The 15,784-nt window shown below is 40.8% G+C and overlaps 1 protein-coding gene across 3 annotated transcripts in view; it reads left to right on the top strand.

The window, feature by feature from the left end:
• Window positions 1–229: 229 nt before the first annotated feature.
• The window catches only part of LOC129868654 (serine/threonine-protein kinase 26-like), a 25,450-nt gene continuing 9,895 nt past the window's right edge, over window positions 230–15,784 (top strand). For all 3 annotated transcript variants that reach the window (XM_055942823.1, XM_055942824.1, XM_055942825.1), the window contains exons 1-2: window positions 230–689; window positions 11,041–11,271. In XM_055942823.1, the coding sequence (XP_055798798.1) occupies window positions 639–689; window positions 11,041–11,271 (282 nt within the window). In that variant the 5' untranslated portion in view covers window positions 230–638. The remainder of the gene's footprint in view (window positions 690–11,040; window positions 11,272–15,784) is intronic.

The following is a 15,784-nucleotide window of genomic DNA, read 5'->3' as shown; positions in this document are numbered from 1 at the left end:
CCCCAAAATGAGTGCCGCAATCACACAATTGGAGAGAAAGCAGTGACGCAAATGTCTCTGTACAGTTTTCGGCTCCACCCAACTGCTGAGCGCAAATAACGTTTGCTGCGTTCAACTACTAGTCGGATCTAGGAAACTCAGAAATGTTCGACTTGCTGACTGATTGAACGCAGCACGTGTATAACGATAACCAGTTATCAAGTTGGAAATTTCCGAGTTCCCACTAGTATATGAACGCGGCATAAAGCCAGCCAGCCACATCAACGTAGTTCTGACAACAAGTCGTCGACTGCTTGCACTTTTGGATTGTATTTTTTACTAGCTAAATACACAGATGAATAGCCTGTCGTAACATCAAAGACATTGTTTTACAACTATAAATTAATGTTAAAACATCAATAGCGATGTCATGGAATAGTCAGTCGCCTGTTGTTTTGAAGTAGCTAGCCTAGCGTTAAGGCTGGGTGTGTAATGTCAGCTAGCTACGACGACTTTAGCAGTTAGCTACGTTTTTCAAAGGAAAATAGGTTGCTACCGTTAACTAGCGAATAATAAACCACAAACTGGGTTGCCTGACGTTAGTTCGCTAGGCTAGTTATCTGAAACGTTAATCGGTTGGTTTTCTGTTATTCATTTGGATGCGGAAGATGGCCCAGTCACCGGTTGCGGTGCAAGTGCCTGGGATGCAGGTAAGTGGAGGCCTCCCAACTTTTTCAATAAAACCATTTCACGTTAAATAGCTTTCTTGCATTTAGTTGAATAACGTCAGTTAGCAAGATTGCAGGACGTTGTTAGTGTGTAACTTCATAACTAGCTAGTTAACTAATAGTTAAGTAACTTAACTACAGCCGCTAACTTAGCTAGTTTTGTATCCAGTTGGTGTATTGTTGCTAGACCGTTTTGAGGGCATGACAAATCAGTTAGCGAACCAGCTTTATGAGCACTCAGGTATATATCGGCAGTTCACAGGAAGGAATGACACGTCTGTCAACGTACGTTTAGCTACATGTACACTGTACACACACACACACACACACACACACATAATTTGATATTAAACTGATTATGGCAGTACTAGGCCGAGTAACGTATGGCAATAGTCATGTACACACTTTACTCTGCTTATCGTAATCGGCGTAATGTCAAAATCAAAGTAAGCATACGCCGATTAAAACACCTGGTTTTCTGCGCAATCTTTAGAATTATTAGGACATGTAACTAAACTCAACAGTTTAATCAGCGTTCCAGCGATGTATTTGATCTGCGCATGTGCCAGCACCGGTAGCGCAAGACTTCGTGATCTATGCGTCCCAGTCGAAACAGTTCGCGCATATATTATGACGACTTTTTGTGACGTTTGTATTCGTTTTGGTGTACGGCAGGGTTCAAGCACTTTTTTTTCTTGAGGCTTGTCGAAGTTTGGTAGCCGAAGTCAATTCCCCTTCGTCGGTGATTGGTTGACAGTAGGGATTCTTCAATGAAGTGTTTGTAGTTCAATGACAGATGACTCTTCGTTCACATTTGATCACGTGAGAAGTGCTTAACCAAACATCATAGTTAGATGTAAAATTGAACATGCGAAAATAAACTGATGACACTGCCACTGTCAATGGCAGGTCTGGGTTAATTGTGTGAATTATTAATTCATTTCTCTGCCTGTTTTTTAATGTTTGCAATGCATCAGTGTAGCAAGATTTCAATTTAGCCAATGTGATCATATCACACCAGAGCTAGACTGTGTCACTCTCGCCATTCAAACTTCCCCTCCAGTTCATTGCCAATTTATAGTACACCCCCATTGCTTCACTAAAATTGATCAATGGCTGATCATTAGGCTATGGACAGGCTGATCATTCGGCTATGGACAGGCTGATCATTCGGCTATGGACAGGCTGATCATTCGGCTATGGACAGGCTGATCATTCGGCTATGGACAGGCTGCGTGTATGTTTCTATTTTCTAATAGTTGTCTATATTCTCGTCAGTGGTGTAAAGTCGTTTTATGGGGTATCTGTACTTTACTTTACTATTTATATTTTTTGCCAACTTTTAGTTCACTGCATTCCTAAAGAAAATAATGTACTTTTTACTCCCTGCATTCTCCTTGACACCCAAAAGTACTCGTTACATTTTGAATGCTTAGCAGGACAGGAAAATGGTTGAATTCACGCACTTATCAAGAGAATACGTGGTCATCCCTACTGCCCCTGAGATGGTGGACTGAACACGCATGCATCATTTGTAAATTGTCTGTGTGTGCCTGTGGCTAGCCATTGGCTAGCCGTCTGCTTTTTAAATGTCTTATTTAAAATAAGAAAATGGTGACGTCTGCTTTGCTTAATATAAGGAATTTGAAATTATTTTTACTTTTAATACTTAGGTATATTTAGAACCAAATACTTTTACTTGAGTAACTTTCTATTAAGGTATCTACAGTGTGCTCGGAAAGTATTCAGACCCCATGACTTTTTCCACATTTTGTTATGTTACAGACTTATTAAAAAATGGATGACTTTATTTAAAAAAAAAAAATGCTTTATCAATCTACACAATAACCCATAATGACAAAGCGAAAACAGGCTTTTAGAAGTGTGTGTGTGTAGATAGATAAATATATATACACATCTGAAACCTTATTTACATAAGTATTCAGACCCTTTGCTATGAGACTTGAAATTGAGCTCAGGTGCATCCTGTTTCCATTGATCATCCTTGAGATGTTTATATAAATTGGCGTCCACCTGTGGTAAATTCAATTGATGGGACATTATTTAGAAAGGCACACACCTGTTTATACAAGGTCCCACAGTTGACAGTGCATGTCAGAGCAAAAACCAAGCCATGAGGTCGAAGGACTTGTCCGTAGAGCTCCGAGACATGATTGTATCGATGCACAGATTTAGGAAGGGTACCTAAACATTTCTGCAGCATTGAAGGTCCCCAACAACCCAGTGGTCTCCATCATTCTTAAATGGGAGAAGTTTGGAACCAAGACTCTTCCTAGAGCTGGCTACCCAGCCAAACTGAGCAATCGGGGGAGAAGGGCCTTGGTCAGGGAGGTGACCAATAATCTGATGGTCACTCTGACAGAGCTCCAGAGTTCCTCTGTGGAGATGGGAGAACCTTCCAGAAGGACCACCATCTCTGCAGCCCTCCACCAATCAGGCATTTATGGTAGAGTGGCCAGACAGAAGCTACTCCTCAGTAAAAGGCACATGACAGCCTGCTTGGAGTTAGCCAAAAGGCACCTAAAGGACTCTCAGACAATGAGAAATAAGATTCTCTGTTCTGATGAGACCAAGATTGAACTCTTTGGCCTGAATGCCAAGTGTCACTTCTGGAGGAAACCTGGCACCATCCCTACATTGAAGCATGGTGATGTCTGGATTTTCAGAGGCAGGGACTAGGAGATTAGTTAGGCTCGAGGGAAAGATGAACAGAGTAAAGTACAGAGAGATCCGTGATGTAAAACTGCTCCAGAGCGCTCAGGACCTCAGACTTGGGTGAAGGTTCCCCTTCCAACAGCACAATGACCCTTATCACACAGCCAAGACAACGCAGGAGTGACTTCGGGACAAGTCTCTGAATGTCCTTGAGTGGCCCAGCCAGAGCTTGAACCCGATCGAACATCTGGAGAGATCTGAAAATAGCTGTGCAGCGATGCTCCCCATCCAGCCTGACAGAGCTTGAGAGGATCTGCAGAGAATAATGAGATAAACTCCCCAAATACAGGTGTGCCAAGCTTGTTGCGTCATACCCAAGAAGACTCGAGGCTGTAATTAGAGGTCGACCGATTATGATTTTTCAACGCCGATACCGATTATTGGAGGACCAAAAAAAGCTGATTCCAATTAATCAGCCTATTTTTTGAATATTTTTTAAAAATGTATTTGTAATAATGACAATTACAACAATACTGAATGAACAATGAACACTTATTTTAACTTAATACATCAATAAAATCAATGTAGACTCAAATAATGAAACATGTTCAATTTGGTTTACATAATGCAAAAACAAAGTGTTGGGGAAGAAAGTAAAAGTGCAATATGTGCCATGTAAGAAAGCTAACGTTTAAGTTCCTTGCTCAGAACATGAGAACATATGAAAGCTGGTGGTTCCTTTTAACATGAGTCTTCAATATTCCATGGTAAGAGGTTTTAGGTTGTAGTTAAAGGAATTATAGGACTATTTCTCTCTATGAATCTATGATTATTTCTCTCTATGATGATTGGACTCACTGTTTGATGCTGAGCATGCTGTGTCCATCACTGACTACCTGAAGTGCAGGTAGCAAGACTCCTCTCTGTTAGCCTTTTTTTAAGTAGGGCCTACATGATTAATATCACACGAACACTGCCCTTACTTACCTCGAGTCCCGTGTGGCTCAGTTGGTAGAGCATGGCGCTTGCAACGCCAGGGTTGTGGGTTCATTTCCCACGGGGGGACCAGGATGAATATGTATGAACTTTCCAATTTGTAAGTCGCTCTGGATAAGAGCGTCTGCAAAATGACTTAAATGTAAATGTAATGATTTGTATTTCATATACCTTCAACTATTGGATGTTCTTATAGGCACTTTAGTATTGCCAGTGTAACAGTATAGCTTCCATCCCTCTCCTCGCCGCTACCTGGGCTCGAACCAGGAACACATCGACAACAGCCACCCTCGAAGCAGTGTTACCCATGCAGAGCAAGGGGAACAACTACTCCAAGTCTCAGAGCTAGTGATGTTTGAAACGCTAGCGCGCACCCCGCTAACTAGCCATTTCACATCGGTTACACCAACCTAATCTCGGGAGTTGATAGGCTTGAAGTCATAAACAGCGCAATGCTTGAAGCATTGCATAGAGCTGCTGCCAAAACGCACAAAAGTGTTGTTTGAATGAATGCTTACGAGCCTGTTGGTGCCTACCATCGCTCAGTCAGACTGCTCTATCAAATCATAGACTTAATTATAACATAATAACACACAGAAATACGAGCCTTCGGTCATTAATATGGTCGAATCCAGAAACTATCATCTCGAAAACAAAACGTTTATTTTTTCAGTGAAATACGGAACCGTTCCTTATTTTATCTAACGGGTGGCATCCATAAGTCTAAATATTCCTGTTACATTGCACAACCTTCAATGTTATGTCATAATTACGTAAAATTCTGGCAAATTAGTTCGCAATGAGCCAGGCGGCCCAAACTGTTGCATATACCCTGACTGCGTGCAATGAACGCAAGAGAAGTGACACAATTTCACCTGGTTAATATTGCCTGCTAACCTGGATGTCTTTTAGCTAAATATGCAGGTTTAAAAAATATATACTTCTGTGTATTGATTTTAAGAAAGGCATTGATGTTTATGGTTAGGTACACGTTGGAGCAACGACAGTCCTTTTATGTGAATGCGCACTGCATCGATTATATGCAACGCAGGACACGCTAGATAAACTAGTAATATCATCAACCATGTGTAGTTAACTAGTGATTATGATTGATTTTTTTATAAGATAATTTTAATGCTAGCTAGCAACTTACCTTGGCTTCTTACTGCATTCGCATAACAGGCGGGGTCCTCGTGAGGCAGGTGGTTAGAGTGTTGAACTAGTTAACTGTAAGGTTGCAAGATTGAATCCCAGAGCTGACAAGGTAAAAATCTGTCGTTCTGACCCTGAACAAGGCAGTTAACCCTCCGTTCCTAGGCCGTCATTGAAAATAAGAATGTGTTCTTAACTCACTTGCCTAGTTAAATAAAGGTGTAAAAAAAAATCGTCAAAAAATACAGATTTACGATTGTTATGAAAACTTGAAATCGGCCCTAATTAAATCGGCCATTCCGATTTAATCGGTCGACCTCTAGCTGTAATGGCTGCCAAAGGTGCTTCAACAAAGTACTGAGTAACAAGTCTGAATACTTATATTAATGTGTTATTTCATTATTGTTTTTTTTATTTTTTATTCATGCAAATGTATTACAATCATTATGGGGTGGTGTGTGTGTAGATTGAGGGAAAACACGATTGAATCAATTTTAGAGTAAGGCTGCAAAGTAACAAAATGTGGAAAAAGTCAAGGGGTCTAAATACTTTCCGAATGTACTGTATACTTTTACTGAAGTATGACAATTGGGTACTTTTCCACCACTGATCCTCAATGGGCTACATTGATTTAGCATTCATTTTGATATTCCACAGAAAGGATTTGAAGGCAAGGTTTTTAATGTTTTTGGGAAAGGACAAATGTGATTTGCTTATGTCTGAGTTAGATGCGCTGCAGGCAGCTTGATTGATGGGTCCTTTTAGGTGGGTGGTGTGCATGTATGAGTTCACTAATTCCTTATGTCCGTTCATACAGTTTACTAAAATAGGCCTAGCCTGTCTGGACGTCATCTCTTTAATCAGATAGAAAGCAACAACCTGTGTCTTGTTGCAGGGAATGACGACCGGTACCAGTTTTGCGTTTCTTCTCTTATTAAATGTGGTGCAACTGAATGAAACGTAGCCAAGCTATCTTCCTGATTCATCCTACAGGATGCATAGCCTATATCATAAGATTGTCAGCAGCGTATAATTTTTCCAGTAATATATTATTTTTCTCTCATTACTGCGTCCTCTAGACACTTTGAACAACATATTTCCATAGAGAATGACCACAGTAGCGTCGGTGACGTTATGCGAATCGATCGGGGAAAGTGGAGGGGGACAACGCATTGGACTTGGTGCGTCAATTGGAATCTGCATTTTTCCAGAATTACTCTCCAATCTGACACTTCTTAATTTGTATACTAGACTAATATTTAGAGGTAATAACTTGAATACTAATAATGAAATACTACTGATAATAACAGTGTAATAGCGAAGTTGCAGAGAAGCCTCTCCATGGCTTTGCCCACAGGATGATAAAGCCCCCATCCACAGGGCATGAGTGGTCACTGAATGGTTTGTTGAGCATGAAAATGATGTTAACCATATGCCATGGCCATCTCAGTCACCAGATCTTAACCTAATTGAACAAGTATGGAAGATTTTGGAGCGGTGCCTGAGATGGCGTTTTCCACCACCATCAACAAAACACCAAATGATGGCATTTCTTGTGGGAGAATGGTGTCGCATCCCAGCAATAGAGTTCCAGACACTTGTAGAATCTATGCCAAAGTGCATTGAAGCTGTTCTGGCTCAGCCTGTTAAAGAGATTCACAAAGCCCTGTTAAAGAGAATCTGTACTTTTTGTATACTTTTTAGCCAGTAGTTCTGAAAGTAGCTCTCACAAGCCAAAAGTGGTCCCAGAAAGTTACGTACTACGTCACATATGTGCAGATATGTGCACTATGTCATTGCTTTTGCTCTGCTGTGTGTATCTTGCTAGCTGTCACTCAAATGGCGAGGGCCGGAAGTTCATTGGCTAGTACTTGAATTGCAAGGGGGCTGGCCCACGTGGTGGAAAAGGCACAGCTTTCAAACAAGGTATTTCAGTTTTTTATTTTTAATACATTTCCCAAAATGTCTAAACCTGTTTTTGCTTTGTCATTATGGGGTATTGTGTGTAGATTGATGAGCGGGGGGAAATTATTTAATTAATTTTAGAAAAAAGCTGTAACTTAATAAAATGTGGAAAGAAAAAGGGTTCTGAATACTTTCCGAATGCACTGTGTGTGTGTGTGTGTGTGTATATACATGCATACATACAGTTGAAGTCCGAAGTTTACATACACCTTAACCAAATACATTTAAACTCAGTTTTTCACAATTCCTGACATTTAATCCTAGTAAAAATCTCCTGTCTTAGGTCAGTTAGGCTCACCACTTTATTTTAAGAATGTGAAATATCAGAATAATAGTAGAGACAATGATTTATTTCAGCTTTTATTTCTTTCATCACATTCCCAGTGGGTCACAAGTTTACATACACTCAATTAGTATTTGGTAGCATTGCCTTTAAATAGTTTAACTTGGGTCAAACGTTTCCGGTAGACTTCCACAAGCTTCCCACAATAAGTTGGGTGAATTTTGGCCCATTCCTCATTGCTCCCAAGGATGATCCATGGAGGTCCACAATTTTTTTTCTGAGGTCTTGGCTGATTTCTTTAGATTTTCCCATGATGTCAAGCAAAGAGGCACTGAGTTTGAAGGTAGGCCTTGAAATGCATCCACAGGTACACCTCCAATTGACTCAAATGATGTCAATTAGCCTATCAGAAGCTTCTAAAGCCATGACATCATTTTCTGGAATTTCGCAAGCTGTTTAAAGGCACAGTCAACTTAGTGTATGTAAACTTCTGACCCACTAGAATTGTGATACAGTGAAATAATCTATGTAAACAATTGTTTGAGAAATTACTTGTGTCTTGCATGAAGTAGATGTCCTAACCGACTTGCCAAAACTATAGTTTGTTAACTAGACATTTGTGGAGTGGTTGATACACTTAGGTTCGAGTCATTAAAACAAGTTTGTGTAAACGTCCGACTTCAACTGTATATAGAAAGTCACAGGTGTTTGCCTCTGGTCTACTGAAAGCATCTTTTGTGTATCCCTTGCCTTGGCAAATTATACATTGTTTGGGCTGCCATATGGTCACCGTTCACTAGATTTGGGACTTGAAATAGGCCTAAGTCACTAGCTACAACTGCTGTTCTGCATTTACAGCCTGTAATCTGATATGGATGAGAACATTTCAGTGCAATAACGTTACATCGTTAGGTCTCATTTCTGTCGTTGATGTTTTGAACATTTTAAAGGGAAGATTGCTCCATGAGAACCCTTGTGGGTGGAACTATGACATTACTTTACCAAAGTGAGATGTTGAAAGATTCCATGCTTTTTCAGTTATATTTTGGATACCAATTTATTAAATTGGGGATTAGGCTTTAGGTGTTTTCTCTTTCAGTTTAGACACGCTTATCTAACACGTCTGAAATGTAACATATTATAAGGAAAGTCAATTGTGACAAATATGAACATTCTCTCATTGTCTTATCTGCAGATTATTCTCTCCCTGCCAAGTTCTAGTATGGTCATTGCAAAACATAGGCATTAAGGGTATTTTGCAGAACCCAGTACTCAAGCTGCCTTGTGCAACAGCAGGAAGGCTGCATTGATAAGAGGTGGTTGATATTAGTCATTTCCCTGGGGCTTTAGTAATGACGTTCGTTCACCATGCTTCATTGCTCTGGCAAATGGATTCCTAACTGCAGGATAGCCACCTGTCTCTCTCTCCAGGGAGATCAGCAACTCCCTTGTGATTTCCTCTGTTTTCTCGTATAGACATGAGGCCTACCTGCAGTCCAAAGTCTGACGCTAAACCAGGCGGCAAGCCTTACTGTTTTGTGAGACTGGTGTGATATTGCCAACAATGACCCGTAGCATTGGCCACATTGAAGTGTTCTGTCAATTTGAAGAGGGTGTGGCCTGAGAGGAAGTATTCCTTACTCTTGTTTGCTGTGGGTAACACCCGAGTCTGCGCTAGGTTAGTTGTCAACAGTGCATTGGAACCGGGGCCCATGCACACTACGTGTGTATGTTAAATGTTGAGCATGCTGCCTGCATGTTCTGTCTACAATATGAACAGGGCCTCTTCTCTTCAGCTTTTAGTTTTGAATCAGAATAGGCCTGTTGAATTTAGACAGCTAGGTTCCTCCCAAGAGATTCTGTTGACTGAAGTTATTTCCAGCCAAACATGTTCTGTCATGTGGTGGTAACAAACTGATTAAGGTCCTGGCCTGGGCAGTCTCCAGATTAGCCTAGTGCTCACAGCTTTATCTGAGGCAGGACGGTCTAGATGCGTGAGACTCTGGGCAGGATGCAGCCTCCTATAGCTGCTCTGGCCCTCTGTGACGCCATGAGCCAGGCTCTGCCCAGACACTAACGCTGCTGCCGTTCTAGGCAGTCCTGTCACACTGAAGCCCCAAACACCCAAAGGTGACCAAAGACAGTCATCTATTCCTGCCTCTGTGCCAACCTGCCAGACAGGGCTCTTAATAGTCAGGGCAGGGAGAGATCAAGGCTGGTGCCACTGACTTCCACCACTCTCTGTACAGATTAATACATTGGTGTTTCCCCTAGTATTTTTTTCGGCAGCGGTGCCTACCAGTTTGCTTTTTTTAAAGCAAATTTCTTGCAATTCTACCCATTTGTCCATGGGGCTGAGAAAAATAGCGGTTTTAAAGCAGATTTCCTGTAATTCTACAAATGTATCCATGATATATGCTGTGTTCTTATGCCATCTGAGTGACGACAACATTATAACCATTTCAATGGGGGCCCCATGCCATGCCATTTTCTGAATTTTAGATTCTCCCTGACTGTCTAGTTTTTATTTAGGTGGTTGTTAGTTCTGAAAGTTGATCTTATTTAAAAAATATATATATAACGCCATTATCTTTTCTACGTACGTTGTATTTTTGGAGCGGAGGACATGATTTGGCAGCGGCGGACCACCGCTGCTAAATTAAAATATCGGAAACACTGAGAAATGCACTAGGGCATAAATCTGTCTGTGGAAACCCATTTTCAGGTCAAAACGTGTCTTCTTCCAAGTAATCTCAATGCCACACCCTTTCACCTTTGCTATATTTGAAATGTCCCACATTTTAGAACAAGGTTTGGCGATTTAATAAGCTTAACAGAAGACAGTTTCTCATTTATTTGGATCCAACAGGCTCTCTTTGCAAACATGCTTGTGGTCATCTAGGGAGAGGTTACAGTGCAGATTAGGCTATATGGATTTTTCAAATTGGGTAGGCTATTCTTTTATAAAACAGTTGGATCATCAGTTTTATATAGCCGGCCTATCACACCGTTCAACGTTAATTAAAGGAATGTCAACTTCCTGTTTTTGACTCATTCAGCAGTATAAACTAGCCACATAAAGCTCTGATGAAGGAGATTACGCTGAAACGTAAGTCCCGTGAATAAATGATCAGGTCTATGTTGAAACAGTTCTCTTTTTTTCCCTGGATCGTCACCTGTTGAGGTGTCCTGGGGTAAGTAATGTTTCATTTTTTTATTTTTTGCCACATAACTGTTATGTCTCTGTCTCTGAACCTTCAGAACAGCCGGACGGACCCCGAGGAGCTGTTCACCAAGCTGGAGCGTATTGGAAAGGGCTCCTTCGGCGAGGTGTTCAAGGGCATCGACAACCGCACCCAGAATGTGGTGGCCATCAAGACCATAGACCTGGAGGAGGCTGAGGATGAGATCGAGGACATCCAGCAGGAGATCACCGTGCTCAGCCAGTGTGACAGCCCCTACGTCACCAAGTACTACGGCTCCTACCTCAAGGTAACGCACACGCACACTGCAGTCGTTCCACCTCACAAAGCACCAGAAAGAGGATTTGACACCCACCATCTCGGATTGTTCTGAAATCGTTAGTTAGAAACATCAAATTAATATTCCTGAAAGGTTTGGTTGAAATATAATTTGATCTGAAAAATTAAGGTAATTGATTGCACCCAAATTGGCATTTTCTTTTTCATTTATTGGTTTCATATAATCGTCAACAAATATATAGTACCTAACATCCGATTTGGATCATAATTTTTCCTACCAATGAGTAAGACAGGAGGAATCCAATAAAATGATCAAAAGCCCTCCATGGACCCCCCCATCCCATCCCACCCCAAAAACCAGTATACAGTATCAGTTCTCTGTCTGATAAGTAGTATGGAGCTGTGGCTTGGAATATAGCTTTTTTATCCGATGTTGTTTTCTGTAAGTATATGGAGTATCCAGCCAAAATGTAGCCAGCCAGGGAGTTCCGGTCTGGGGGGGGGGGGGGTAAAAAAAATTGTGTAAAAATATTAAAAATAATAATTGAATAAAAATAATACATAAAAAAGGCTGATTGAGCTCTATTTTGGTTGCCTCTGGTAAATTCTAATGCCTTGATTCCGTCCGAAATACACAGCTAAATTATTGAATACTTTAACGACTTTACGTCCTAGATTGGTAAAATGAGTTGTGGTATTGAGTAGAAAACATGACTTTACAATTAAAATGACTGAAAATGTATGAATGTGTTAGTTGTTTTGGATATCGGCCTATACGATCAGGACTATTTTCTCAGGTAAAATAACCTTTTTAACATTAAACCTGTCATCTCTTGAGATTAGTCATTTTTACAGTTTTACCTTAAGATATGAGTGAATTGCCACAATGATGTTTTTTCAAGTTATGTATTTTATTTGCTCTGCTGCTGTGGACAGTTAGGGTAAGGAAACAAATGTAATTTTGTAATTTGGGTGAACTATCCCTTTAACAGTTCGGCTTATCAATCACTGTGGGTGGGATTGTCAGGATGTTTGTGTCACAGTTGGTAGGGTTTTAGACCTGTCAATCAATCACTGTGGGTGGGACTTTGAGGGAAAGCAGTAGATTAGTAATCTACTCAGAAAAAAGGAGTCTACTCTTTCAATTTAATATGTGGCAAAAACCTAAGAACGGTTGTGTTCTGTCAAGTAAACATGGATTCCCGGTTGAGAATCAATATAGAATGGCATATTGTAGCACACAATTTCAGGGGGAGGGAGTAGGGCTGTGGTCGTGAAATTGTCAGCCGGTGATTGTCAAGCAAATAACTGTCTGTCTCACGGTAATTGACCGCTAATTAACATAAACACATTTAGCATCTCCTGGCCTCCACGCATATCCTACAAGCCACTGATGCAGACCTTTTGGAACATCTACATTTTGGAACATCTACATTTAAATCCATGTAATGTAGCCTACACCATCACAACAAATCCATTATTTTAGACACGGCTTTAGAAACATGATATGAAGAAAATGAAGTCTATTTCAGAAGAACAGAATAGTATACTCTGAGTTGTTCTTATGTTAGGCCATGATCTGGCTATGGCTGATGGCTACAATGGATCATTTAGCAGACAAGATTTGCTTAGAATTTCCGAGGCATTTTTTTATAGTATGAAGAATACAATTGAACATAGCTGAATAAAATATAAATCATATTTTCTCCAAGCGATTTGAGGGAATGCGCACATGCAGCTATTCTATGTTCAGCGGTTAACAAAGAAACGGGTACTCCTATATGCTTAATTTTAGAGTTATTTATGTTACTAACGTTGGGCTATATGTTTTTAGTACATTCTAAGGCTACATGATGCGACTAATGATGATTTGAAAAAAGTCACATGAAAGGCACGAGCTCTGCTTTGTTTTGTGCACAGGTTGTACACACTTCATCAGTCTCGCATTCACAATTAGACGAGCACTTGGTAATGCCTCGAATTTCCCGGAGGCATCCCCTTTTTGTGGCCGTAATGCCCCCTAAAAAAATCCATGCCTTTTGTGGCCAGTGGCTGTTGTGCCCATGGGCTGAATACAATAATTTATTATAATTCCCTTCACCCGGCTGCGTGCTCCAAAGCACCTCTCACTCACATGGCTCTCTGTCACATGATCGGGTTTTTCTCACAGGCTACAAGTGAAGACCGAGACATCGGGGACGCAACTGCACACGTCCTTATCCAGTTCCGTGGCGCATATTGAAGATATGGAAAGAACAGCCAACAAGATGAGTAGGCCTAATGAACAGCAAAAGCACTAGCCTTTGTCAATCTACTATCCCCCGTAGTACAGAAGTTGACCTATTCTGTGCAAGAAAGAAATATTCCAAACAGTCTGGGACAGTTGTAGGATGCGATGCACTAGCATCAAAAATACTTTTTTAAGCAATGAGGCTGACACAACAGATCAGAACGTTTAGCTTAAAATGTTGGTAAACTATCATGGTATTTCTTCACATTATAAGCGCAGCAATGCACACACGGCAGTAGACTATAAGCGGGAATATTCCATTAGTGGGAAAACCGCATTCTCAAAGTGACCGCAAATGCGATTTATGCATGTCATGCGGTTATTATCAAGGTGCAATTTTCTGGTGAAGATGATCTTCTCCCAACTTGAAACTCGCGCTGTTTGCCAGTTAGGCTCTACACCCATTGTAAAGCGGATTAGTGTGCTTCATTTTAAGAAGTTATTTGGCCTCTTCAATTGTGATACAAACCTCATCAAAACATATAGGACTATGGGCTAGGCTACATGAGGTGTGGGACTCTGATTTGAAAAAGTCGCAAAAAAAGGCATGGAATGTTTCTTGCCTTAATTCACACAAGCTGGGCATCATTCACAAGTGGTAATATATGGTGCATTCAGAAAGTATTCAGACCCCTTGGCTTTTTCCACATTTTGTTACGTTACAGCCTTATTCTTAGTTTTTTACATCCTCAATCTACACACAATACCACAATGACAAAGCAAAAACAGTTTTTTTTGACACGTTTGCAAATTTATATATATATATTTTTTAAGGAAGTTACTTTATGTAAATAGCAGTCAAAAGTTTGGACACCTACTCATTCCAGGTTTTTCCTTTATTTTGACTATTTTCTACATAGTAGAATAATAGTGAAGACATCAAAACTATGGAATGACACATTTTATATTTGAGATTCTTCAAAGTAGCTACCCTTTGCCTTGATGACAACTCTGCACACTCTTGGCATTCTCTCAACCAGCTTCATGAGGTAGTTACCTGGAATGCATTTCAATTAAGTCTATTACTTTAAGAAGTCCAGTCACTTTGAAAGTTTCTTCAAGTGCAGTCACAAAAACCATCAAGCGCTATGAGGAAACTGGCTCTCATGAGGACCCCCACAGAAAAGGAAGACCCAGAGTTACCTCTGCTGCCAGTGACGGACTGGGAATGAAAAATGGCCCCCGACTTTTTGATTCAGACCGGCCCACCAAAACCCCCCCCAGCGATACCGCACCATCCACACAACCCACTCCACACTTTATGTAAACAAGATTACTGACCAATATTTATAACAACTTCAGTAAAATAGAACAAGGGGAATGTGTTGCTCTTAAGAGGAGGCTGGCTAGAAGGAGCACTTATTGGCGCTGGCAGCAAGGTGGCAAGAATCTCTGGAACCATCTGGCCAGTAAAATAAATACAGGAAGAAATGTGTTGGTGGAAAGACTGGTGATTAGGCAAGTCAGAATAAAATTAAAATAAACATATTTCCTACCTCCTTAAATTAGACATTTTTGCAGCTCACTTCTCTCAGCAATGCTATCTATAACCAGGTCACTGTCCAGGGCCATTAAAACATCTCGCTCGGTAACCATGAGCATAAAAGCCTCCAGGTGCTCCTGAGCCTACTCTTGATGAATTTCAGAGTAGAGAAGCTCCGCTTGCAAGCTACCTGGCTTATTGACCGGTAAGTAGGAACTTGTAAGCGAGGCCCAGGATGTGGTACGCGTCGGTCAATAGGTTGTACTGACTAAAAATACGGTAGCAACACACTGGACAGTCCTTGCAAGATGTACAGCTCTTGTTCGCCATCTCCACCTCGTCTTAATTTCCTTCAGGTCCATGATCCTCCATAGTCGTGGTTGTGTATTCTTCAAATCCCTATTGTTTAAACATAGACTCTTGAGCTCACTCTGTAAATTGGCCACCGTCGCTCTGCTGTCAAATTTGATCAAACATTTGCTTAGTTCTTGAAGGTGCTGTCTGTGGAAAGCCACTTGCACTGGATGTTAGCTGACTAAAGTTTTTAGGGTCCAGAAGAGCCATGTTGGCATAAAAAGTACCATTAATCAGAAATCGCAGATGGATGCTATTAATAACTATATATCCAGCATTTGAGTATGGACACCAATCCTGTATGCGCACTCTGCCCCAGTAAAAGTCTCATCTTGTGCCATCTCTCCAGACATGGTTTTCTTCTTTCAAGCCCTTTTTGTTGGCAGAGTGGTCTTT

Source organism: Salvelinus fontinalis, chromosome 13 (genome assembly GCF_029448725.1).
Source record: "Salvelinus fontinalis isolate EN_2023a chromosome 13, ASM2944872v1, whole genome shotgun sequence".
NCBI classification, from domain to species: domain Eukaryota; kingdom Metazoa; phylum Chordata; class Actinopteri; order Salmoniformes; family Salmonidae; genus Salvelinus; species Salvelinus fontinalis.
The sequence above is the reverse complement of the archived record's forward strand: the minus strand, read 5'-3'. Positions and strand labels throughout refer to the sequence as shown.